At 37.4% G+C, this 27,635-nt stretch overlaps 2 protein-coding genes across 2 annotated transcripts; both read right to left on the bottom strand.

Annotated features, from left to right (window-relative positions):
- Positions 1 to 2,956: 2,956 nt before the first annotated feature.
- Positions 2,957 to 17,414, bottom strand: LOC145501712 (uncharacterized). Its single transcript, XM_081481123.1, has 9 exons — positions 17,241 to 17,414; positions 7,042 to 7,366; positions 6,292 to 6,412; positions 5,893 to 6,060; positions 5,578 to 5,627; positions 5,443 to 5,489; positions 4,899 to 5,002; positions 3,739 to 3,795; positions 2,957 to 3,054 (listed from the first exon to the last, which is right to left on the bottom strand). Exons 1-9 carry the CDS (start codon positions 17,357 to 17,359, stop codon positions 2,957 to 2,959), a joined length of 1,089 nt encoding a protein of 362 aa, XP_081337249.1. The 5' UTR covers positions 17,360 to 17,414.
- Positions 17,415 to 23,735: 6,321 nt separating this feature from the next.
- On the bottom strand, positions 23,736 to 27,130 carry LOC145500068 (uncharacterized). The gene is made up of 6 exons (XM_081479563.1): positions 26,640 to 27,130; positions 25,883 to 26,003; positions 25,490 to 25,657; positions 25,179 to 25,228; positions 25,044 to 25,090; positions 23,736 to 24,024 (listed from the first exon to the last, which is right to left on the bottom strand). Exons 1-6 carry the CDS (start codon positions 26,952 to 26,954, stop codon positions 23,907 to 23,909), a joined length of 819 nt encoding a protein of 272 aa, XP_081335689.1. The 5' UTR covers positions 26,955 to 27,130; the 3' UTR covers positions 23,736 to 23,906.
- Between the last annotated feature and the right edge of the window lie 505 nt (positions 27,131 to 27,635).

Raw genomic sequence — 27,635 nt, 5'->3', positions numbered from 1 at the left:
CTTCCCCCATAGATGAAAAAATACCTACCCACCCCTCCCTAAGTGTTAAGTTTTGATAAAAACAGGTCTAGAAAATGATCCAAAAAATGGTCCAAAAATTAGTCCAGCAGTCCAATGGTCTAGGGGTTCATTGGTCCAGTCCAATTTTACCCTATGCCTGTTATCTAATAAACATCGATTTTACAAACGCGCGCCCCTCCACTTCAATGCCCCCCTCCTGATTGAACCTCGTCCTCCTTTTTTTCTTTTTATAATACTAAACTTTATTTACACTTTTACAACACTAAACTTACTTACATCCCTAGCATTAATTACGAATTACAATGGCAAGCAACAATGCTTACAATACTAACAATAAAAACAAACATTTTTTAACAAGAATTTACTCTAGTTAACAACGACGGATATGACTAATAAGGACAAACTAAAAATTATACAACTAACAGATGCAATACTATCACTACCTCTACTATATTACTCTAACAAACAAGAGTAAATACAACAACAACAAAAAGAGAAATATATAGAGCCATGAAATACTGGTTTGAAGCTGTTTCGTTTGCAAAGGAGAACCTAAATGTCATTCAAGTAAACTTGCCTGTTTAAACAGTAGTTCAAAGGAGAGATCAACGAGTTATAAAGACTTGAGTATTTTGTGCCTCTTCTGTCGGAATGCGTTTTGTATGTGCTTTTCTATTTTTAAATTGCATCTAACCTGATTGACGTATTCTATGGAGGATGGTCGAACATTTTGTACTTACAGGAGTAAATGTAATATCTACCAAGAAGTTAACAATGATTGAGTAAAAAGGCGCTTTTCTCTCCTTTGAGACCTAAACATTGACATGAAGTTAAAACTTGTGAGGCTGGTATTAAATTGCCCGAAGCGAAAAATAGATGAAACCTATTCCAAAAGGCTTGTGTGATCGAGCATTCCCAGAAAAGATGAAGAAACGATTCTTGTGCTGTTTGAGAACAGCAGCAGAGATTTGACTCCGTGGTGATGTCAATTCAAAAAAAATCTCATAGCACTCCTGACAGCTGAAATTACTCCACAAAAGTTCGTAGAACGAAACTGGAGAGCAAAACTTACATTTGAAACAACTGTAAGTTTTAAATCTTGAATCACTTGTCATCAGATCGTTAATTTTCATCACCACTGCATCAGCCCAGTGATTATAAAATATAGTCTTGCCATTTAGATTTATAGTCCTTTGAAATATATTTAAGTACCCATGAAATTTTCAGGCCTTAATTAAATTCTATTCTAATGTCTAGCTAGAATCTTTTGGCCTGCGTCTTGGTAATTTGCTATTATTATTACTTTGTCGGGCATTGCGGCGCATTTTCCGGGCTAAAATGGAGAATTTGGCGGGCTAAAATGTATTTTAGCCCGCTGAAATAAACCTCACACTTGCTCTTACAAATAAGCTTTATCAAACTTCCCTTTAATGTCGTCTACAATTTTTGAAAACTCAAATGGCAAGATTTTGTAATTTTTAGCCATCTTCCCATGATGTATTGTGTATTTTCATTGAGGGAAAATAAATGCTATTCAACTTGTAAACGCTCGCGTGATTGTTCAGATTGTTTTGTTGTCATTTTTTTCAGTTGATATTTTCCCAATGCCCTCCAAAAGTGATAATAATAGTAATAGAGATTATGTTCTTGGACATAAATACGTTTTGGGCCCTTCTCAGAGCTCATTAATTTTTAATATTAATCCTCACCTAGCGGCTCGAGCTAAAATGAGTCTGAGTCGGGCCCAAAACATATTTATGCCCGCGAATATAAACTCTATAGTTTTGTTATTTTAGTCCACTTCATTTTGTCGCCCCTGTTATTCCAAAGGAATTTAAAAAGAATATCAAGATGATTCGGTTTTATCAACTGGGTTGATAATGTAAATTGGCTACCGTAATCGAATCTCTTTACGTTGAGCAATTAACAGTATCAACCCAGTTGATAAAACCAAATTATCTTGCTATACTTCCCACCGACGCAGCACCACATTTTCTTTAGAAACTTAACCCCTCTAAAAAGAATATCATTTGTTTCTTCAGCTATTTGGAGCACGACGTTGTTGACAAAAGAACGAAAACAAGTTGTGCCTCAATAACTGCAATTTTACCAATTGAGGTTAATCTCTTGTTTCTCCAGTTATTTAAGATATCCTCTACCTTATGAACAACCTTTCCTTCGTAATTCTTCTTCTTACTTTCTTCTTTCGTGTCTAAAGCTGGTGATTGTATAACTAGAAGAAAATCACTGATTTGGGAAAATCTGAGTAGTCTCTAATCTATTAAGTTAGTAGAATTCTACTAGTATACTAATGCAAATGCTGTAATCTGATTGGCTGAGCCATTGCACACTATCGGCCATTAGTGTGCAGTGGCTTGGTGTGCTCGACAAAATTGCAACGTTTTCTCGTTTCTGCGAAGTTTTGAAAAAACATTTAGAAATAAATGGATAATCAAATTCCCGAGAAGACGAAAAGGAAGGAGTTAACAGTTTCTTGAATTAAAAAAGCTCAAAATTTTTGAAAGAAACTGATAAGAGCGCGTACACGTACACAACGCCAAATTGACAACTCATTGAGTCCGCGCGAATTCTCTAAAGTGTGAATACTAAGACAAGCGTGAATACTAAGACAAGAAATAATTGGAATCGCTATTTGAAGGAAATTTCAGCTAAAATTCTACTAAAACAATTAGATTATTCGCTCTCGTTTTCTATGAAGCGATAGTTGAATCGGCCTTCGGCCTCATCAACTATCACCTCATAGAAATCTCGAGCTCATAATCTAATTATTAATTATTATCTCTTGTTAGACTGATATCGAAATCATGATTACGTGTTATTTAATCTTCAGGCACTCGTGCTCCCCGGGTTTATCTATTTTGTAAGAAAACTCTGGTAGACTTGCAAAACACATCTCTTCCAAACGCTTGTTCATTTACTTGACATACAGCATCCCATCACTGTTATGATATATTCCACGACTATTATCAGGTCTTTCGGGACAAGGATAACCATACAGGGCTCGTCTTGTCACTGGTTGAGATAGAGTTCAAGACAGTGAGTTAATGTACAATGCTGTGAGTTAATAAATGACTGAAGAATTGCGACGGTGATATTCACGAAAATTTCCCGCCTCACTTTTAACCAGCGGGCGTACAAAGGGCCTGATAAATGCCACCAACCCCTTCTTCTCACCTTTCCCAGAGGTTTCTTTTTCAGAATTTTTTTAAAAAAGAGAATTGATTTACTCTATGATGCTGGAAGTTACAGTGGCTGTTGCTTTATCCCTTGCCAAAAATTCATAACGTCAGCATTTTCTTTGCGCTGAGCCAAATTTACAGGTCAAAATTTACAGCAAAATACTCAAGTTACATTAAAGTAAATGACGCGATCATGATACCTTGCTTGATTTACAAATTAAGAATCTGTTGGACGTTGTCTGTAGAGCGGAAAGTAGCCAGAGAGCGTTTCTTAAAAGGGATGAGATCTATAGAGCATTTTTGTTTTAATGGCGCCGATGATTGCACATCCCGTTTAACCGGCATCACACGCGTAAATATCAGAATCTCTCTATAGTAAATAGGTATCTTGGAGTCAGTTTTTCGTGTTTTAAATCGAAGTTATGTCTGTAGTGTTGGCACTAAAACATGTTCTTTTCAATACATGTTATGAGTCATTGTCATTTCGCTAATCCAGGTAGGTAAGTTATTTACTTACTGCGGTCAGATGAATGCCACCTAAAGCCACACTCCCCATCATCATGTCCATCAAAAACTGAAATCAGAAGTTAATTAAGTCACAAGGATGCTGCGGTAACATAAAAGTTCATTAAATTCCCTTCAGGTTTGTGTTCACACACCTTACTAACGAAAATCACAATGACAGGGTGTGTTATTGTCAAAGCGCCATGGCTAAAGAATAAAACACGTGTAAAACGACCAGGGCTCTGAAAGAGTCGGCTGCACCTGTATTCATTACAGCCAAACCGCCCGCCAGAGGCGAGGATATTCGAGCCTTAAGGACGTTCGCACTAATTGTTTCTGCGCATCCTTACGGCGCACGCAAATTCACACCTCACGTCATGCATGAGCGCGCGAGCTAAGTAATAAAATGAACAATGATGGGGCAGATGGCCCTTGCTACACCTTTGACAGGATTTAATGATCTTGGACGTTCGGTGACCCCTATTTTTCTTTCCAGAAACAGATTTTATTTACAATTATCTCCATATTGTCCAATAATGAACAAAAAATTAATGTGGGAATTTAAAGAAATTTAAAGATTTCTGTGCACGGGACATCGAATTCTGCAATCTTACGGCTGCAAGGCGCGTGAAACTATGGTCGCTAAATGCGAACTTGCTCTATAAGGAACCTCACCAGTTGACTAAATTCATTTAATAGGTCTACTTAAACAATATTAGGCTGAGAATATTTTACTTCAAAGATCTAATTGCAATATTTTTGGGCTTACAGACACTGTGGCCTTATTCGCTAACGAAGCCCTTTTTTTTTTTTTTTTTTTCCAGATTTAGGGTGTTCTCTCCAAAACGAAGTCGGGTGACCACCCATTTTTTCACATTTCTGACATAGCTAACTCATCATCTTACAGTGGTAAAAGTCTCAGAATGTTGGAAAATTTTCGCGCGAACGTCCTTAAGCCTCTGTTAGAGCCGATCAATTTTTTGTCAACTTACAATTACGGAGGCTAAAAAAACCGAAGTCTGGATTTTTCCATAGGTACTGCACAACAGCACTGTCTATATCTTTATTGCTTAACTAATTCCTTTACTTTTTCAGTACTGTTTTTATTTGGCTTGAATTTAGAGAAATTTAAAAGGAGTATACACTGACCATTACATGATAATCCCTGCTTACCTCTATGACATCCGTTGTAAATGCGATATCCCACATCAGTAGTAGTGCAGTTGTTAGTCTCCCACACATACGGATAAGAGTGGGAAATGATGATGCGTGGACAACTGGAATGAATGAGGAAAGTATTTCTCTGTAACAGGGACGCAAATAGAAGCGTTTCTAGATCTGAGCCCTTAGTTAACCTTACAGTAACTTAGCTCCCGCCCAGAGATTTTAGAATTTCCAGAGTGGCGCAGTAAATTACGATATTGAGATCAATATCATCATAGCCTAGTTCATAATGCATCTTCGTCGGGTTATTATTCGTCTCTGTTTACAACTGAAAATATCACCAGCACTTAAACCTTCAAGGCAGTTATTTTATTGCATGTTTGCCACTGAAGTAGACGTTTTTCATATATTCGTCTCCCTTTTAGTACAACTTATGAAAAAGGTTTAAGCACGGCTAGCAATAGCAAAATCGAGAACGATCTACCAGCAGCAATTAATATTAAACCGTACAATATATACTGATACAAAACAAACAAACAAACAAGGCACTTACTTTCGTCCGGCACAAGAAGAGTCGAACTGTTCAGGTCCACTTGGTATCTTAAATTCACAATAAAGAAAGAATCTGTTACATGATCACAGTTTTAATACAGTTCATTTTAATACAAAAAAGCACTTCATTCCATACCTGGTAAAACACAATGACTTGAGTAACCAATACATCCACTCTGAATATTCCTAGAAAATATAAATATTTGAGGTTTACAGTGCATATGAGATGCTAAGTCTAATCTGTCAAAACAGTATTTTAGAGCCCTCCAGAAATTGCTCGTTTAGTGATGTTTGCGAAACAGCTTGAATTCAGTAAAAAGAGGACTTTGGGAATACGAATTTTTATGTTACTCCTTTACCCTTAAAGATGAGGAGCTTTAGTTGTTGGTTACTTTGCTGTTCTAGATATTTTTCAGTCTCTCTCACATGCAGTGTAGCCATGTTTCTCTACCTTCAGTTTGTGCCAGTTTATGTATATCCTCGTCGCTTAGTTTCCGGCCTGTAATGTTATTCTCAGCAAAAGGCACACACAGTATTGAGTTAAGACAGCTGTTGGCATTTCTTTGAAGATGATCGTTATTCTTGGAGCTGATACTCACAGCCAAAGTCCAGCCGCCACCTAGCAATTAAGAAAATCCATTGTTAACTGTTACCTTGCAAATTGGTGTTTAAGAGACCGCTAACAGCGTAACCGTAGCAGGAGGTCGTGCAGACGAGTAAGCTGTGTTTATGCTTGTCGTCTGTACGCCTACTGGACTTAACATGTTTTCAGAAGTGAGATCTTCCTACTATTAAGTTTATACACAGCTTACACTTTCGACCTGGAATTAATATGATAACATGTACTCACCATAATTCTTCATATCACAATAAACTTGGGCTTCTCTATTTCCAATATTTACCCAGTAATAACCACTTTCGGTCTGAGGAAATTCCTGGTGTATCTCCGCGCAAGACTTGAAACCACCCTTCTGAAGAAAGAAGACCGTATCTTGAGCTCTGATGTGAAGCGTTAACCACATAGGGTGCATAGCGTAACCCTTTATTATTACTATTGTCCCTATTATTATTATAATTAACAATTAGATTATTCACTCTCAATTTCTATGAGGTGATAGTTGATGAGGCCGAAGGCTGAATCAACTATCGCCTCGTAGAAATCGAGAGTAAATAATCTAATTGTTTTAGTAGAATTCTCACTTAAATTAACGGAAATAATGGTTTCCAAGTATTTTTCGACGCATTATTGAACTTTACCCTTTAACAAAATCGCACGTATTGAATTGTCCTTGGTAAATTTGCGGTTGTTTACGCGCGCGCACCAGTTTTTCAATAATTTCAAGTTTTTGAACCCATGAATCCGTTTCATGTCCTTCTTTTAGTCTTCTCAGGTATTTAATTATCCATTTACATCTAAACATTCTTCCAAAACTTCGGAAAAGCGATAAAAACGTCGCATTTCGTAGACTACCGACAGCTGCTGCACTCTAATGGCTGATGGTGTACGAGTAGCTCAGCCAATCAGATTGCAGCATTTGCATTAGTATACTAGTAGAATTCTACTAATTGATATTATTAATAAACCTATATAGGCTCCGACCTTTTTGTGTTTTACGCTTGTGTCCATATACACGGATCCTTCCTGTGGTCCATAATCCTCTGGGTGAGTATATCTGTCTGCATCATTTAAGTCACATGACTTATCTTTCAAACGGAAATTCAAACTTTTACAGCGGAATTCATTTTCACACATCATGACGCAGTCAGAGAGACTGGAGGAAATTCTTGTTGAATTCACGTGACTGGACAAGCTATGACCATACACTGAGTATGTTGAGTCAGAGCAGTGTTCCAGCGCTTCGTAAAGCTTTGCAGTGTTTAAGATGACGAGGATACTCAAGTAATGCTGCAGCATGTTATCAGACCTAAAATAAACATACGAGTTCAGAAGCATGAATTCAACTGCTACGTTTTTGTAGTGTGTAAAATGTAACGATAAAAGTGTAATATCTTTTTTCCAAATTTTCGTAGCAGTAAGAATGAAATCAAACAATTAAAAAAGACAACACACCGCTCAAATTTGGAAGACATTTTTCGGATACTCTACTTGTTACCTACTTGATATAAAGTCACTCACTTGTAAACACCCTTTAACTGAAGATGGATACTGAGTATCCGAAACATGTCTTACAGATTTTAAAACCGCTGAGCTGGAACGTAAACGAGAATTGTGATGTTGATGTTGCGATCGATCACGGCTGCTAACAATCTAAAAAACAGCAGGAAAAAAGCTACTCTTTAGGTTTTCTTCGTTCTTTGTACTTGGCTAGTCTCACCTCCGGGTATTCATAGTTGTCTCCTTTTACCGCTTGTGCTGCTAACGAAAACAGCGAAAAAGAAAACACTATTCGCGGACAAATCGCGTTTATTCGCGTGGAATTGCGGGCTTTACTGATCAGCGGACCGTCTTCACGTGCACAAGGGGCGATCTTGTAAAGTCGAGATTTTAATTAGCGCTTAAAACGCGCGCTAGAATACCCTATCCACGAAGTTAATATCTCAAAAGAAGATCCGCTGATCCTACTTTTTTAATGCATAAAAATATTCAACAGCAAAAGCGGAAAGCAAGTGCAAAATTGTAAAAAAAAAACAAAACAAAGAAACTGTGGAGTGGAATTTCTCCAACTTGGACATTTCCATTTTTCTTAATTTAAGAAAAATCCACTCCCTATAAATTTTTTATAACTTTACCTGTTTTTTCTTCTATGTGTGTTATAAAAAGATTTTTATAAAAAAAATGTGGGGTCACCGGCTTAGTTTTTAACATAGATGAATTGATGGTAAAAAGTGGGTCAAGTTTGTTGATATGCAACAGGACAGTGCAGGCTTAATTTATGACTTAAACATAATGAAAGGCACAGTGGAGAGTTACATTAAAAAAAAAATAGCGCAGCCATTCAAAACAGTACAGTTCTAAGCCTGAAAAATCGCACCGAGTTCTACAAGTCTCAGAAAAAAAAACCCAGAAAACTGTTTTATTAATAAACAGACGCATGGCAACATGGAATGTATTTGTTTTTCAAAATAAAGAACAAATGAATGTTAATGATTCATTAGCGATCGAGCGCACGCTGCTCTTGATCGAAACTGGAAACTATTCTTTTTCAAAGGCTCAAAAAAAACAAAAAAAAACAAAAAAAAAACTCAAAATTGTAGGTTTTGTGCTTTAAGGACGTTCGCGCTAATTGTTTATGCGCATCTTGCGCACTCAAATTCAAACGTCAGGTCAAGCATTGAGCGCTCGCTAAGTCCTAAAATGAATAATGATAGGGCAGATGGCCATTGCTATAGCTTTGCCTGAATTTAATGATCGTGGACGTTCGGTGACCCCTATTTTTCTTTTGGTAGATCATTTTCTCTACCGATTTTCTACGTTTAGCGAAAAAAATAAAGAAAATCTATCGATTAGAAGTCTGAATTTTTTACAGAATGCACTATCGAATCCCGTTCTTTTTAGCTCTTCGTGTACCCGTGCGACAATTTTAAATGCCTCTTGAAGGGTTAAGTTTTGTGAAAAGGTAACGTTGGCAACATTAGGAACTATTTACGCAACAGACCCACTTCTAGAAAATATGACTAAGATCGTTTGCCTCCGTTGATTCAGCTTCGATAATTTTAATTATAAACCCCTGCAGACCACGCTGAATTACGTGCGCATATTTTTCAAAATCAGGGTAGTTTTCCACACGCTTTACCTCTTAAACGAAGTCGGTGGCGCCCAAGTTTTGCATTTCTGACACAAGTAACTCATAAAAATTTTTTGAAAACTCTGTCGACTGGAAATTTTCGCGCGTACGTCCTCAATCCTTTATGGTGTCTACTAAAACAATTAGACCACTCACCATCGTTTTCTATGAGCGAAAGTCAACTCGGCTACGTCTCGATGACTATGCACTTATTGAAAACTCGGGTTCGTGGTCTAATTGTTAATCAGCGCGCTGTGGCTGGACTTCTTCACATTGTCGTGGCAATGCTTTCTCGTTTCTCCGATGTTTTGAGGATTAAGAAATATCACTGGATAATTCAACCCCCAAAAAGGACATTGATCATCATGCAACTCAGATTAAAAAAACCTTAATATTTTAAAAATTAACTGTTAGCGCAGGCAAAACAGCTGCAAGTTTTCCAACAACAAGTCAATCCGCGCGCGATTTTGCTGAGCGTGAAGTTAAATACTACTTAATTTATAGAGAAGCAATTGGAAATCGCTAATTTAAAAGAAATTTATTTAGAATTCTACTGTCACCTCATAGAAATCCCGAGCGTATAATCTAACTGTTAATTAATTGTATGCTCGAAACTCATGCTCTGAACACCGGAATACCGCCAAAAAAAACAAAAAACAAAAAACAAAAAACAAAACAAAAAACAACAAGACAAAACAAAATAGAAAAACAAATCAACGAACACTGCATTACCGCAAGAAAAGTTCACGATATACCGTCACCGCAGCATATATTTTTAGCCCCATGATTGAAACGTTTCCTCTTATAAATATATAATAAATTAAATTAATATTTAAAGAGGAGGCCTCCAATCACCTAGAGACTGTTTTTAGGAGGGTCCTCTAAAAAATAAAAGCCTAAAATATACATTAAATGTTTAAAATACAGAGGTAATAAAAGCTAAAAACTTAAGACTACAATTAAGGTTTAATTAACCTAGAACTAAGATTAAATCCAGTACTACTACTAACTAAAGTCATAGTGCTTTTATATCCCAACAATTTTCCACAAAATAAGCACATGCTAAATTTTGGTCTGAAAAAGGTCAAACAAGAAACCACATCACCGCAGATAATTTCATCTCACCGAACACCGTAGCGTGATAAACACAAACACCGCACACCGAAGGGTTTGAGATCACCGCAACACCGCAAGTTGGGATTTTATTCACCGCCGGCATCATCGCATTACAAAGGATCAACACCGCAAAGCCCAATGTCCCTCTCCGTCAGCGAACTTTAAAAATTGCAGTGATTGTGCTCCGATTATTTTTTGACTTTGAAAGTCTGCCTGAGTCAAGAAGTAAAAATGCGAGTGAGTGCCAAGTGACACTGAGATAGCCCAAAGTAAGCGTTGACGTCTAAGCCGGGACAAATACTTAGGGAACATGTTCCGGTCGGAAAAATAACGAGAAATTCGAGGCAAGCCTTGTTAGAGTTATCTGAGATATATGTGAAATAGTCTACTGTACCTTATAATCAATGTCAGAGGGCAAGTTGATACTGAGTTAGTCTTCGTTCGTTCTAGTTTGACTGAAGCTGTCTCACTCGCTAATAAACTAAAGGAAGACTTAATTCACGAATTAGAATACTCAACATCTGCCACAAAGGCACCTGCACGATTTTGAGAGGGTCTGGACTGGGTTAACTGACAAATAACAAATGGCAAAAAATAAACTAAAGAAAGACTTTTAATTAAAATTCACCAATTATTAGAATACTCAACATCTGCCAAAAAGGAACCTGCACGATTTTGAGAGGGCCTGACAACTGGCAAATGGCAAAAAATAACTAACAACCGACAAATACCCGAAAGTTGAACATACAACTGGCATTTGTAGACAGATTAACTAACACCAGACCAAAGGTTTTTGCCCTCGATATTCGTTTGAAATTCATTGAAATACTTTTACTTCAAGTTTCTATTAAGTCTGCTAATATTAATCATTTACAATATGATCCTCCCACTATCTGTTTAATACATGATAATCGACATGCCTGCTGTTATTTTAAATTCCCGGAATTTTCAGTTGAATGGTTCGCTTTTCAAATTTTCGACAATTTCCCAAGAAATTTCCGTACCCTTTGTCACCGTTTCGAAATTTTCGGAATTTTAAGACGAATGGAATTTTAATTCCGTTCGTCTAAAAAAGTGATGCTGGAGAAGTTTTAGGTCTTCAATGAATTATTAACAGCCACTGAACAGCAACTGACAAATGGCCGAAACTTCAACTGACAACCGACAAATAGACAAAATGTTAACTGACAACTGACGTTTGCACTCCCTCCCCCACCAGACCCTCTTTTGACGCTCGAAAGTAACCTGTCTCTACCTAGCTTGTTACGTTTTTTTGTTTTTTGATGAAACTTTGAACATTGTCTTAAAGACGCAATTAAATAATGCCGTAATATTTCGATTTGTTAAAACTCAGGAATGATAAATAATAGGTACAGTCATAGAGAAATGTTGACCAAACCAGCAGTTGTTTTAGTTTCCAGCGTGTAACTGGTAACTCAATTGCACGTTTTGTCCCACCTAAATAAATTATGCAAGAGAAAGGCAACAGGTCTTGATTCTGTGTCAGCCAGACTGCTAAGAGAATGTCCAGATTTATTCTCTTGGTCAGTCGCTCTGATATTCAGTCAATCGATTGACAGTGATATTTTTCCCGACGAATGGAGCAGTGCAAGAATGACGCATTTTTTAAGAAAGTTGGAAGTAGGCCAAGGTTTTCGAGCGGATTATTTATGATCAGTTGTATTATTTCTAAACGACAACGATCTTCTCAGTAGACACCAATCTGGTTTTCGCTCGCTTCATTCTACAGTTACTGTTTTGATTAAAGCGACTGATAACTGGTCTTTAAACAGCGATCGTGGCTTTATTAATACCGTTGTATTTTTTATATCTTAAGAGGGCCTTCGATACTGTGAACCATACTATTCTTCTTTCGAAATTACAAGCTTATGGTATTCAGGATTCCACAAACCAATGGTTGCGCTCTTATTTAAAGAACCGAACCCAAACGTGTTTAGTAAACGGGAATAAATGGTCTAAAATGTTCATTCGCTGTGGTGTTCCACAGGGAACAATTCTTGGGCCCCTTCTGTTTCTGTTATATATAAATGATCTGCCTAATTGTCTCCGGCATTCCCAACCAAGGATGTACGCCGATGATACTAGTATTACTTTTGCTGGTAGTGATGTTGATGAAATGAATAATTATATTAATCTTGATTTGGAGAGAGCTCGTGTGTGGCTTGCAGCCAACAAACTAACTTTAAATATGACAAAGACAGAATTCCTACTGATTGGTTCTAAGCAAAGGTTATTAAATTCTACAGCGAATCCCACTGCCACAATTAACCAGTTTCAGGAGCCATAATGGGGGACGGAGACCGTAAGCGTGCGCCATTTCTAGTATTGGGGTTGTCCCCATGATATGGGACAATAATTCTATTTTTAGAACAAATTGCGCCATCGCCTGCGCTACACGCGCGTACATGTTGCGAGGATTTCTGCGGATGTCGCGCCGGGGAAATGGCGTCCAAAATTCCCGAAATTTTTCATGTTTTTGGCTCACAGCTCAACGCGTGTACGCCTGTTGGAATTTTGCTTAATTAAGTATTTTCGTCGTAAGCTGCTACAGTTTGAGTGAAGTAAGACAGCGTCGAATTTAGGTATGTTCCGCTTTAAGCTTTATATATATCGCTGACCAAATTGTGTTCCGACGGATGCTTCTTTAACATGAGCTGTACATTACTTCACTTTACATTTCACATATGTTGGAGATTAACAGCTTTTCCATTACACAGCAAAAAACTAGCTCGATATATTTAGATATCGCAGAGCTTCAGGACTACATAGTTTCCTAGCTCCTCTTACCACACGCTTGCGGGGAATTTGCCAGGCTATCGCTACCGAAAAGTAAAACAAAATAATCATGCTAGTTTGAGTTTCGCCTGAATTGTAAGCAACGCTTGATATTTCATCAAGGCCCAATAACTTTACGTCCGTAGATACTGCTCAGTTTTATTCGTGTAAAAATCCAGTAAATTCTCTGTTGTCGATGAATGAGAGCGTCCGCCGATGCGTGTTTTGTACAGTCAGTAAACATGACAAATTGTACTTCCGCCGCACTTTCGTGTGAAAGCGTACATCGAACTCAAACAATAACCCTACAGTTTTTAAATATGTTTAAGACTGATAAATGTTTGAGAACATGTTAAATGCTAAGCGGAAAATATGTGAATAAAGCAGAAATAATCAGCAAAGTTACGATGACGCTTTCTTTAATCAACGTCGAATAACGATTTCGATTTTGTTGATCGAGTTATCAAAACTCCTTGTCTATTTTCATTTTCGCAGTGTAAAACTTCACCATGCTTATGTTGAAGAAACACACATGATGTTAGTAGCCTCTTTTGCGTTCGTGAAATTTGTTGCAGCATCTCAGCACAAAAGATAACGAAAGGAATCTTTGTCAAGATTTGTTGACAATTGAAAACACCGACTCGGACTTAAAAGTGGACGAGCTGCACTATGCAAATTAGGTAATTGTACGCGTCACACTTTCCTTTCAAAAACTTTTGCAAGCTCAACAAACAAGCAGAAACAATAAGAAACCGTCAAAACAGGTTTTGGTTATGATTAACCATTGTCTGAGAAACTCACAAATTAATTCGATACCAGAGCAGAGAGTTTTCTTGCTATATTCTTAAGTCAGAACAAACGCAAAAAGCTTACAACTAGCGCGAGCAGATCTTACTATTCATTCCCACCGCGAGATTGAAGTCTTTTTTCGACCCTGAAAAACCCACCTTTTCCATTAGCTCAGAGCATAAAACTACATATAAGCGCCCTGGTTCGTATTCCCTGCCTTATTCCCTGCCATCGCTGTGAAAAATACGCAAGATAATCTCGCAAGGTCTCTCAGCCCTCACCATTTGATCACGCAACGTGACAACATCCACGCGAGAGCCCCCGACATGTGCGTGGATCCGAGCGGATATATGACGTCAGGATGGCGCAATTTGTTCTAAAAATAAAAAAATTGTCCCATATTATAGGTGCGCGCGGATCCCAAGACTTACGGTCTCCGTCCCCGATTATGGCTCCTGCCAGTTTCCGATAAAGCAAGTCTCGACTGTAAAATCCTTAGATGCACACATTGATGAAAATCTTATTTGGGAGTGTCATATCAACGAGCTTTCTAAAAAGATTGCTTCTGGTATTAGGGCCATTGAACGTATTAGGTATTCGGTCCCATATAAGACTCTACTTTCCATCTACAATTCATTAGTCCAACCTCATCTCAATTACTGCAGCTCGGTGTAGGGATCCTGTTCGAAGAGTCTTTCTCAAAAGTTACAAAAATCATAAAATCGTGCAGCACGTGTCATAACTTTTTGAAATTACGATCGTAGTACTGATGAATTGTTGCGAATGGTAAACTGGGTTAAACTGGACCGTCAACGCCTTATTGATAAATCAATAATGATGTATAAGATTGTAAATAATATGGTTCCGGACTATCTTAATACGCACTTTGTCTTCGTTCCGATACCTTAACCTATAACTTAAGAGATTGTGACTGTTCGCCTGCCATTCCACAGCCCCGCACTAATTATTGTAATAGAAGTCTGTCCTACAGCGGAGCTGTATTGTGGAATAATTTACCCCTGGATATTCGTCAGTCACCGTCTCTTGATGAATTTAAATCTAAGTTGAAGAATTATGATTTTGATGGTCGTCTTATATAAGTTTTATTTTGCTTTCATACACGGCCTCTCAGGCAGGTTTTTTATCATTTCTCTTATCGTAGTTATTAGTGATTTATTAGTTAGGTAGTTAGACTAATTTAATTCAATATTGTTGAGTCCTGAAGGAAATACAGTGTCTAAATAAAGATTTTACCTTTACCTTACCTTTACCTTAAGCAATAGAGGACCGTTTCCTTGTTTACACAGTCTCGTCTGAACACGAGGGGGTGGGGGCTTAGGGTTGGAATAATGTAGAGCCGAGGAAAACCGAGAGGCATAACTGTCTCGAATTCTCCCAACTCCGCGAGTGTTTAGATGGGGCTATGTAAGCACGGAAAAAGTCCTCTGTTGCCTTTTTTTTTTCTCGTTTAATTATTTATAATGTTTAAACGAGAATGCATTTTCCCCAAAGTATATACCTCTAGAAACAGATGACACGAGAAAGATAGAACATACGAAGTTGCTGCTTAATATCTTTTTAGTGTAAGTTTGAATTTAGATAGCAGCAGACATGTAAAGATTTTAAGGAAAACGACCACTTTTTTAAGTTTAAAAGACATGTTTCGACAGAACTTCTGTCATCTTCAGTTGAATGAATGATTACAAAGCAAGTTGAATAATAAGTAGGCAGAAATGCTAATTAAGACAAATAGTAACAACAGAACGTGAAAAGGTGTAAATTAAAAGGATAATTTACATCGTTACATCACTGGGACCCATAGCAATCATTGTCCCCGGGGCTACCCCCTTACCACCTCGCCCACCTTTTACTTTAAGCTGCCGTACATATGCCATTTTTCTGTCATCACTCAGAAGAAGATTCGACACTTAATCAAGCGCTATTGTAATGATTTAGACATCAAATTAGTTTTTTCTTCCTTTAAGATAGGTAACCTTTTTGGTGTGAAAGGCCCTATCCCCGGCGGGCTTCGTTCACGTGTGGTTTATAAGTTTACATGTGCGGGCTGTAATGCCTGTTATGTCGGCGAAACCTCCCGACATTTTTCCATACGCGTACGTGAGCACTTAGCCGTTGATAGGGCCTCTCACATCTTCAAACATCTTCAGAATTCTGAACGTTGTCGCTCATTGTGTTCAATAGACTGCTTTCATATTTTAGATCACGCCACTACCAGCTTTCAACTCAAGATAAAGGAGGCTATCCATATTCAAAAAGAACTACCTTGCCTCAATCAGCAATTACACCATGTAAATCTAAAATTATCCTTTTAATTTACACCTTTTCACGTTCTGTTGTTACTATTTGTCTTAATTAGCATTTCTGCCTACTTATTATTCAACTTGCTTTGTAATCATTCATTCAACTGAAGATGACAGAAGTTCTGTCGAAACATGTCTTTTAAACTTAAAAAAGTGGTCGTTTTCCTTAAAAAGTTTGAATTTCCATTCACTATAGATTACTTTTGTCGAAGTGTCTTCAGAAAAAATGGTCACCAGACCTAGATCGGCAAATAAGATATACAATAGCACGATTAACTTAGGAAACTTATGCAAATACTTTGAAATCACGAAAAGAATTTCCTTTTCCATCTGAAAATAGTGTTCAAAACGTTGACAACGTTTTTCTTGGTGCAATTAAATGCTAACCGTATTTCTGTTTAAGTAGACCGTTATGTCAACTGACTACCTCTCAAATATTCCGTGTTTGTACTCTTGTCAAATTAAATCATTTGAAAACAAATTTATACTGAGTTTGAAACTAAAACGCCGTAGCGCGAAAGGACCGGACGTTATAAGCTTTTCAGCTGTACTTTAATTAGATGCGAGCCAATTAATCGCACAAACACCCCGAAAGAAAAATAAGAAGGGAGCCGTAACACAGGCTTAAAAAAACTGAGACACCCGCTTTATCGATTTTTACTTTTTGACATAGCGAAGGAAGTAAAACCCTAATTTCCAAGACCTACGATAGTAAAACGGTTGATTACTACAATTTATACCAGGGATCTAAAGTCGCCTTAAGTCGCCTTAAGTCACCTAAAGTCGCCTTAAGTCGCCTTTAAAGGTCGCCTTAACTCACCTAAAGTCGCCTTAAGTCGCCTAAAATCGCCTTAAGTCGTCTTAAGTCGCCTAAAATCGCCTCACATCGCCTGAAGTCGCAATGTTTTTCTGCCAATTTTGCTTAAGTCGCCTAAAGTCGCCTTAAATCGCCCAAAGTCGCCTAAAGTTACGGCGACTTTAAGTCCCAGAGTAGGCCCTATACCATCGTTTAATCCCAATATTTGACTAACCTTGGCTGATCTAGAAGATGTCTTTTGTCGACGAAGCGTGTAGCAGCAGCTAGGTGTATGTTTACGTCAAGCTTTACAGTTTTTGTTAGCATAAATGCGGATAAACCAGCTGAAAACATCTGATAAAAATGGAAAGGGGATTTTCATATTCATTAATTATCCATGCAGCTCTTACCCAACCAGTGCATCTTATTCTGGTCAGGTGGATGGGTTTAGAAACCCAATGAAAAACGAGTTGAAAACCACGGCCGTGTTTGAAATAATTTCAAACACGGATGTAAATTTTCTTAATCTGCATATTGATAAAGCAAGAAAAACACATAACGATATACAACTTTATTTAATCACACATTTTACAAAAAAAAAAAACTTTAATCCTAAATTATTTACTGCTGACGTTAAATATAACGGTACCGTTATCAAACTCCCCAAAAACGGAAAGGGCCATTCTTTTTCTAAATTTAAATTCTCGCTCAATGGTGGTGACCTCGTCTTTTGGTTCGCTTTCAACCTTGCTGTACACTTCCGACCTAAAATGGCACTAAGGTTAGAAATTCCCAGTTCTAATTGACACTTCCTATTTACGCAAAACGTTATACGTGCCTGGCTAGTATTTCGAAATTAGGCGAGATCACTCATCAACAGTACAAAAGTCGAAATATTCCTTATGCTTTAGGTTCTTGAGGTACATGGACATCCCTTACAAAGTCCTTTTTTCAAACGAGAGCAAAACTGAAAATATCCAAGAAATGGGACCGTAGAGATATATAAAAATTCAGTGCGCTAAATTACATACAACCTTTATATATACACGATAAAAGACGTCAAAGCTAACAAGCTTGTGGGGTCGTGTACTAATAAGATACATAAAATAACGACAATTAATAGATAAATAATTAATACAGTTAATAAAAAATTAATACAAGAATTAAGTAATTCTTATAAAAAATATAATTTTGATAACAACGAATGAGATCAATAGTTAAAAATAAATAAAATTCTCCGATCTTTTGCTAATTATTTGTGGGGCTAAAACATTAAAATTAAATTAGGCGAAACTACCTGCGTTTACGTGTGCCCAGACTTAATCATATGCGCCTTTATTTCCGAGCGAGAGACAAGACAATCGATGAACGAGAAACGAGAAAAGGGCAACAAAAATTAAAAAGAAAATAGAAATAAAAAAGGCAATTAAAAGTGAGTTAAAAGAATAATTAAATACATAAATAAACTAGAAACAGAAATTGACGAAACAAAAGTAATTATTAAAAAATTCACGCCGCCTGAAGTGGACTGTTCATATGGCGTATATTTCATTCAGTCCAAATGGTATATTCAACTCCCGATACCCTTCCACCCTCCCCGGCCCTCCACTTCACCCTCCTCTTCCCCCATAGATGAAAAAATATCTACCCAGCCCTCCTTAAGTGCTATGTTTTGATAAAAACAGGTCTAGAAAATGGTCCAAAAATGGTCCAAAAATTAGTCCAGCAATCCAATGGTCTAGGGGTTCATTGGTCCAGTCCAGTTTTACCCTATGCCTGTTATCTAATAAACATCGATTTTATAGACGCGCCCCTCCACTTCAATGCCCCCCTCCTGATTGAATCTCGTCGTCCTTTTTTTATAATACTACACTTTATTTACACTTTTACAACACTAAACTTACTTACATCCCTAGCATTAATTACGAATTACAATGGCAAGCGACAATGCTTACAATACTTACAATAATGACAAACATTTTTTAACAAAAATTTATTCTACTCAGCAGTAATATGACTGATAAGGACAAACTGAAAATAATGCAACTAACAGATACAATACCACCACTACCTCTACTACATTAATCTAACAAATTAAACAAGAGTAAATATAACAAAAAGAAAAAAGAAATATATAGGGCCATGAAATACTGGTTTGAAGCTGTTTCGTTTGCAAAGGAGAACCTGCCTGTTTAAACAGTAGTTCAAAGGAGAGATCAACGAGTTATAATGACTTGAGTATTTTGTGCCACTTCTGTCGGAATGCGTTTTGTATGAGCTTTTCTATTTTTAAATTGCATCTAACCTGATTGACGCATTCTATTGATTATGGTCGAACATTTTTGTACTTGCAGGAGTAAATGTAGTATCTACCAAGAAGTAAACAATGATTGAGTAAACAGGCGCTTTTCTCTCCTTTGAGACCTAAACATTGACATAAAGTTAAAAATTGTGAGGTTTGCATTAATTAAATTAACCGAGACGAAAAGTACATGAACCCTATTCCAAAAGGCTTCTGTGATCGAGCATTCTCAGAAAAGATGAAGAAACGATTCTTGTGCTGTTTGACAAAAGCAACAGAGATTTGATTCCGTGGCAATGTCAATTCCAAAGGTCTAATAGCACTCCTGACAGCTGAAAGTGCGTGGAACGAAACTGGAGAACAAAACTTAGATTTGAAACAACTAAATCACTTGTCATCAGATCGTTAATTTTCATCACCACCGCATTAGCCCAGTCATTATGAAATATGGTCTTGCCCGCGATTCTGATCATCGAATTATTTTAAATATGACCAGCACTAAAATTAGCTTGAGAGGCAAAGGAATCCCTATAATTTAAGTCCGTCCACAGCTCAATAAGTTCTTGGAATAAAGCATCTTTTATATCAAGATTTCGGACCTCTTTTGGTGCCAAATTACCGCCTTACATAAACGAAAATCGAAAAAGCACTACCATTTAGATTCACAGTTGTATGAAATATACTTAAGTACCCATGAAATCCTCAAGGCTAAATCGAATTCTATTATGTCTAGCTAGCATCTTTAGGTCTGTATCTTGCGGGCTAAAATGAAGAATTTGGCGGGCTAAAATGTATTATAGCCCGCTGAAGTAAACTTCACACTTGCACTTACAAATAAGCTTTATCGAACTTTCCTTTAATGTCTTCTACAATTTTTGAAAACTCAAATGGCAAGATTTTGTAATTTCTAGCCAGCTTCGCCTGATGTATTGTGTATTTTCATTGAGAGAGAATAAAAGTCATTCAATAGACCTTTTTCGCTTGGGCGATTTATTGTCCCATTACAGACCTCGTGATATTCTCTGGAGAATTGTTCTTTTATCCATCTAAAAATTATTTATTCATATACACGCAACTATTTGAAAATTTAAAAGCGAGAATTCTCAAGAGTATCACCGCATGGTCTGAAATGGGGCAACAAACCGCCCAGTTGGAAAAGGATTGCGTGATTGTTCAGATTGTTTTGTTGTCATCTTTCTTTTTCAGTTTTTATTTTCTCAATGCCCTCCAAAGTGATAATAATAGTAATAGAAGTTATGTTCTTGAAGATAAATATGTTTTGGGCCCTTCTCAGAGCTCATTTTAATCCTCGCCTAACGGCTCGGGCAAAAATGAGTCTGAGTCGGGCCCAAAACATATTTATACCCGCGAATATAAACTCTATAGTTTTATTATTTCAGTCCGCTTCATTTTGTCGCCCTTGTTATTCCAAAGGAATTTAAAAAGAATATCCCTTGTTTCTTTCAGCTATCTGGAGCGCGAAATTGTTTACAACAGAACGAAAACAAGTTGTGCCTTAATAACTGCAATTTTACCAATTGACGTTAATCTCTTGTTTCCCCAATTATTTAAGATATCCTCTACCTTATGAACAACCTTTTCTTCGTAATTCATTCTACTTCTTACTTCCTTCTTTCGTGTCTAAGGCTGGTGATTCGTAGAACTAGAAGAATATCACTGACTTGGGGTAATCTGAGTAGTCTGTAATGCAAATTATTCTCAAGCATTTTAAGGCATGGCTAGTTCCTTTGAAAGACCCCCCGTGAAGTTTAAACTTTTTGTTATAGAAATAACGTAGGATTTGGCATCCTTAAATAGCTTAAGATATTTTTATGGTGGTCACGTGTCAAATGACGTCATAATCCGCGCAATAGCAAAACCTTAAATGGGGTGGGGAAAGGTTAACTTACGCGAAGGATAAGATATCAGTTTTCTTTGCCCTTACTCAAAAGACTATCCGCGCCCGGGGTGGTCTAATTTGTTGTTCTCTTGACAAGATATTAAGAGACAAAATATGTCACGTGACCTGTTTACTACTTATCTCTTAAACAACACATCACTGTCAACCATTCCGGCCTGAACCATATAAGGGACAACAAGACAACTATCATAAGGTTTCAAGTTATATCCTTTCTGTAGCATCTCACCACCCCATTTTCAATTTTCTTTTAATCCAATCAGACATTGATAAGAGGTCACGTGACCTAACTAATCAACACTTAAAACCAAAACTGAGGTAAGGTCGATATGTTTTATATTGTTGCCAATTTATATTGTTTGACGGTGTTCTGGTAAATCGTTCAAAAGTTATGGCTGGTTTCAGATTTTATGCAAATTAGGGTGCGAGCCATGCCTTAACATGCTTGAGTATCTCTTGTTAGACTGATATCGAAATCATGATTTTGTGTTATTTAATCTTCAGGTAATCGTGCTCCTTACGTTTGTTTATTTTGTAAGAAAACTCTGATAGACTTGCAAGACACATTCCTTCCACACGCCGGTTCAGTTACTTCACATACAGCATCCCATCTTTGTTATGATATATTCCACGACTATCATGATCGGGTATTTCGGGACACGGATAACCATACAGGGCACGTCTTCCAGCCACTGGTTGAGAGAAAGTTCGAGACAGTGAGTTAATGTATAATGCAGTGAGTAAATACCAGACTGAAGAATAGGGACGAATATATTCATGAGAAGTTCCCGCCTTGCATTTATCCTGCGGGCGTACAAAGCGAAAGTAGATTAGAGTGGATGCCACCATCCTTCCCCATTCCCCCGCAGTTTTCTTTTTGAGAACTTTTTAAAAAGAGAATTGATTTACTCTATGATGCTGAAAATTCCAGTGGCTGTTCAATTTATTCCTTGCCAAAACTTCATTGTGTCAGCATTTTCTTTGCATTGAGCCAAATTTACAGGTCTAAATTTACAGCAAAATACTCAAGTGATCATGATACCTTGATTTGCTCGAGCTGCTCGATTTGTGAAGAACTGTTGGCAGCGAACACCTGGAACTGTTTTCAATTTACTTAACGATTTGGAATGGCCCTCCCTTCAAAACAGAAGGAAATCTGCTCGCCTCACATTACTTCATAAAGCTATTCATGGTGAATCAGCATTAGAAATCCCATGCTATATCAAAAGGCGTAATTGGCAACTTCGATCTTTTCACAAAGACAAGTTCATCGAACTAACTCCGAACACAGAAAGCTACAGGAACTCATTTTATTGTAGAACTATTAGAGAATGGAACGCCTTACCTAACGATGTTTTAGATGTTAACAAAAATCACTTATTCAAGAACGTTCTTAGATTGGAATGATGAAATTTTAATTAGGTTCTAATTTTTTAATCTTAATTAACTTTTCTTAGTAATCTTTTTAAATTATGTACATGTTTTGTTATATATTTTTAAGGTTTTTTTCCCCCCACCCGCCACCCTGCTTTTTATTTTCTTTTATTTAATGTCTTGCAGTGATGGGAGCATGCCTCCCTTTGCAAGACCCCCATAATGTAGATGTACATGATTCACAGGTAAGAATCTGTTGGACGCTGTCCTGATTAATTGCACATCCCGTTTAACTGGCATCATGCGCGTAAATATCAAAATCTCTCTATCGTAAATAAGTATCTTGGATTCAGTTTTTCTTGTTTTAAATCGAACTAATGTCTGTAGTGTTGGCACTAAAACATGTTCTTTTCAATACATGTTATTAGTCATTGTCATTTCGCTAATCAAGGTAGGCAAGTTATTTACTTACTGTAGCGAGACGACTGCCACAAAAAGCCACACTCCCCATCATCATGTCCATCAAAAACTGAAATCAGAAGTCAATTAATTCACAAGGATGCTGCGGTAACAAAAAAGTTAATTAAATTCCCGCCAGGCCGTGTTCACACACCTTACTAAAGAAAATCACAGTGACAGTGTGTGCTATTGTCAAAGTGCCATGGCTCAAGAATAAAACACGTGTAAAACGACCATGGTTCTGAGAGAGTCGGCTACACCTGTATTCCTTACAGCCAAACCGCCAGGCGGAGGCGAGGATATATGAGCCTTAAGCCTTTGTTAGAGCAATTTTTCATCAACTTATAAGGACGGAGGCTTCAAAAACCAAACAGTCTCGATTTTTCCAAAGGTGTTCAGGGACACCCAACGGATCGTTTCGGTAAATTATCTGTTCGGAAGGCCTTTAATCCCCTCTGATTTTCTTAAGAGAATTGTCACTTCGAACTTTCGTGCTATGAGAAATTTAATGTCTGTTGTTTCCAGATTGTTCAAAATGTCGTTTTGAGTACCGAGAAAAGGTCAGCTATCATTTTCGGAAAGGCTATAAGACCTAAGGTTTTTGGGAAATGGACAAAAACACCCTAATAAATTCGAGAATACTCAAGTTCCCTTAGGATAACTAAACAAATAATTTTTTTTATCTGTTTAGTTATCTAAACAACCTAAAATTTACCTACATAGCTTTAAAAGTACTCTAGATAGCCCAAAACAGCGTTTAAAAGCATTCCAGAGAAAACGGTCGTTGCGTGCCCCTAGGTACTGTACAACAATACTGTCCAAATATTTATTGGCTGGCCATTAGTTGATCATCCCTGCTTACCGCTATGACATCCGTTGCTAATGCGATATCCCACATCAGTAGTAGTGCAGTTGTTAGTCTCCCACTCATACGGATAAGAGTGGGAAATGATGATGCGTGGACAACTGGAATTAATGACGACAGTATTTCTCTGAAACAGGAACGCAACGGGAAACGTTTTGGGTACCGGAAAAAGGTCAGCTATCATTTTCGGAAAGGCGATGATACCTAAGGTTTTCGGGAAATGGACAAAAAAGCCCTAATAAATTCGAGAATACCCAAGTTCCCCTACGATAACCGAACAGATAAAAATTTTTTAGCGCAACCTAAAATTAACCTACAGAGCTTTAAAAGTACTCTAGATAGCCTAAAACAGCGTTTAAAAGCATTCGAGAGAAAACGGTCGTTGGGTGCCCCTGGTACTGTACAACAAGATTGTCCAAATATTTATTGGTTAAGTAATTCCTTTACCTTTTGCTGTTTTCTTGGCTTGAATTGGAAGGAATTTAAAAGAAATATACACTGACCATTAGTTCATCATCCCTGCTTACCGCTATGACATCCGTGGCTAATGCGATATCCCACATCGGTAGTAGTGCAGTTGTTGGTCTCCCACTCATACGGATAAGAGTGGGAAATGATGATGGGTGGACATCTGGAATGAATGAGGTAAGTATTTCTCTGAAACAGGGACGCAAATGGAAACGTTTCTAGATCTAGAGCCCTTAGTTAACTTGACAGTAACTAAGCTCCTGCCCAGAGCTTTCAGATTTTCCAAAATGACAGAGTAAATTACGATATCGAGATCGGTATCATCACAGATCAGCGGCTCAGTTGATAACGCATCTTCGTCGGGTTATTATTCTGTTTCTGTTTACTGGATTTTTTTTCAAACTGCTTACTTCTTTTCAAAACTGAAAATATCACCAGCACTTAAATATTCAAGGCAGTCATTTTATTGCATGGGGAAGGATTTGTTTGCTACTAAAGTAGACGTTTTTCATATATTCGTCTCCCTTTTAGTACAGCTTATGAAAAAGGTTTAAGCACAGCTAGGAATAGCAAAATAGAGAACGATCTACCAGCAATTAATGTTAAACAGTATAGTATATACTAAAACAAAAGAAACAAGCAAGGTACTTACTTTCCTCTGGCACAAGAAGAGTCGAACTGTTCAGGTCCACTTGGTATCTTAAATTCACAATAAAGAAGGAATCTGTTATGTGATCAAAGTTTTAATACAGTTCCTTTTAATACAAAAAAGCACTTCATTCCATACCTGGTAAAACACAATGACTTGACTAACCAATACATCCACTCTGAATATTCCTAGAAAATATAAATATTTGAGGTTCACAGAGAATATGAGATGCTAAGTCTAATCTGTCAAAACAGTATTTTAGAGCCCTCCAGAAATTGTTCCCTTAGTGATGTTTGCGAAGCAGCATGAATTCAGTAAAAAGAGGACTTTAGGAACACGAATTTGTTACTCCTTTACCCTTAAAGAGGGGGAGCTTTAGTTGTTGGTTGCTTTGCTGTTTAAGATATTTTTCAGTCTCTCTCACATGCACTGTAGCCATGTTTTTCTACCTTCATTATGTGCCAGTTTATGTATATCCTCGTCGCTTAGTTTCCGGCCTGTAATGTTATTCTCAGAAAAAGGCACACACAGTATTGAGTTAAGACAGCTGTTGGCATTTCTTTGAAGATGATCGTTATTCTTGGAGCTGATACTCACAGCCAAAGTCCAGCCGCCACCTGGCAATTAAGAAAATCCATTGTAACTGTTACCTTACAAATTAGTGTTTAAGAGACCGCTAACAATCATAGCAGGAGGTCGTGCAGACAAGTAAGCTGTGTTTATGCTTGTCGTTTGTAGGCCTAGCGGACTCAACATGTTTTCAGAAGTGACTTCTTCCTACTATTAAGTTTATACACAGCTTACACTTTCGACCTGGAATTAATATGATAACATGTACTCACCATAATTCTTCATATCACAATAAACTTGGGCCTCTCTATTTCCAATATTTACCCAGTAATAACCACTTTCGGTTAGAGGAAATTCCTGGTGTATCTCAGCGCAAGACTTGAAACCACCCTTCTAAAGAAAAAAAAGACAGTATCTTAAGCACAGATGTGAAGCGTTAACCACGTAGGGCGCATAGCGTAACCCTTTATTATTACTATTATTACTATTACATGTATTATTATAATTAACAATTAGATTATGAGCTCGAGATTTCTCTGAGGTGATAGTTGATGAGGCCGAAGGCCGAATCAACTATCACCTCATAGAAATCGAGAGTGAATAATCTAATTGGTTTAGTAGAATTCTCACTTAAATTAACGCAAATAATGGTTTCCAAATATTTTTCGACGCATTATTGAACTTTACCCTTTAACAAAATCACACGTATTGAATTGACCTTGGTAAATTTGCGATTGTTTAGCGCACGCACCGGTTTTTCAATAATTTCAAGTTTTTAAAGTCATAAATCCGTTTCATGTCCTTCTTTTAGTCTTCTCAGGAATTTAATTATCCATTTACATCTAAACATTCTTCCAAAACTTCGGAAAAGCGATATAAACGTCGCATTTCGTGGACGACCGACAGTTGCTGCACTCTAATGCCTGATAGTATACGAGTGGCTCAGCCAATCAGATTGCAGCATTTGCATTAGTATACTAGTAGAATTCCGCTAATTAATATTATTAATAAACCTATATAGGCTCCGACCTTTTTATGTTTTACGCTTGTGTCCATATACACGAATCCTTCCTGTGGTCCATAATCCTCTGGGTGAGTATATCTGTCTGCATCATTTAAGTCACATGACTTATCCTTCAGACGGAAGTTCAAACTTTTACAGCGGAATTCATTTTGACACGTCATCACGCAGTCAGAGAGACTGGAGGAAATTCTTGTTGAATTCACGTGACTGGACAAGCTATGACCATACACTGAGTATGTTGAGTCAGAGCAGTGTTCCCGCGCTTCGTGAAGCTTTGCAGTGTTTAAGATGACGAGGATACCCAAGTAATGCTGCAGCATGCTATCAGACCTAAAATAAACATACGAGTTCAAAAGAATGAATTCAACTGCTACGTTTTTGTAGTGTGTAAAATGTAGCGATAAAAATGTAAATCTTTTTTCCAAATTTTCGTAGCAGTAAGAATGAAATCAAACAATTAAAAAAGATGACACACTGATTAAATATGCAAGGCAGGTTTCGGATACCCTACTTGTTACCTGCTTTATATAAAGTCACTCACTTGTAAACATCCTTTAACTGAAAATGGATACTGAGTATCCGAAACATGTCTTACAAATTTAAACGGTGTGTCGTCTTTTTTAATTGTGAATCGTAATTATAACGGTCATGCACTTTGCTATATAAGCGCTAAGCTTAGCTACAGGCATGCCACTGAAACAACGGAAAAAATATTTCAAATAAACGTAACATAGTTAAAAATCCCAACTGGCAGGAGGCAGACCAATTGGTTATTCACAAAGCGTGTCGCCCATAAAAAAGATCACACTTGTTGAAAACATGGCAAACGTACTGAAATTCAAAACAAAATAGAATGTCTGGCAAAACGTTTCCGTGTGAGGCAAAATTTTCTACATGAAGGAAATTATTTAGCCATAATCTTTGCAGTCCGTGAATTTAGTAAATAAATGAGCTCGTCACGAGTCTCTCTGTAGCTCAGAGGTTCATCCGGACAGGAGGTC

Source organism: Orbicella franksi, chromosome 10 (genome assembly GCF_964199315.1).
Source record: "Orbicella franksi chromosome 10, jaOrbFran1.1, whole genome shotgun sequence".
Lineage (NCBI taxonomy): Eukaryota > Metazoa > Cnidaria > Anthozoa > Scleractinia > Merulinidae > Orbicella > Orbicella franksi.
Note: the sequence above shows the minus strand (reverse complement) of the source record. Positions and strands in the feature narration are given on the sequence as shown.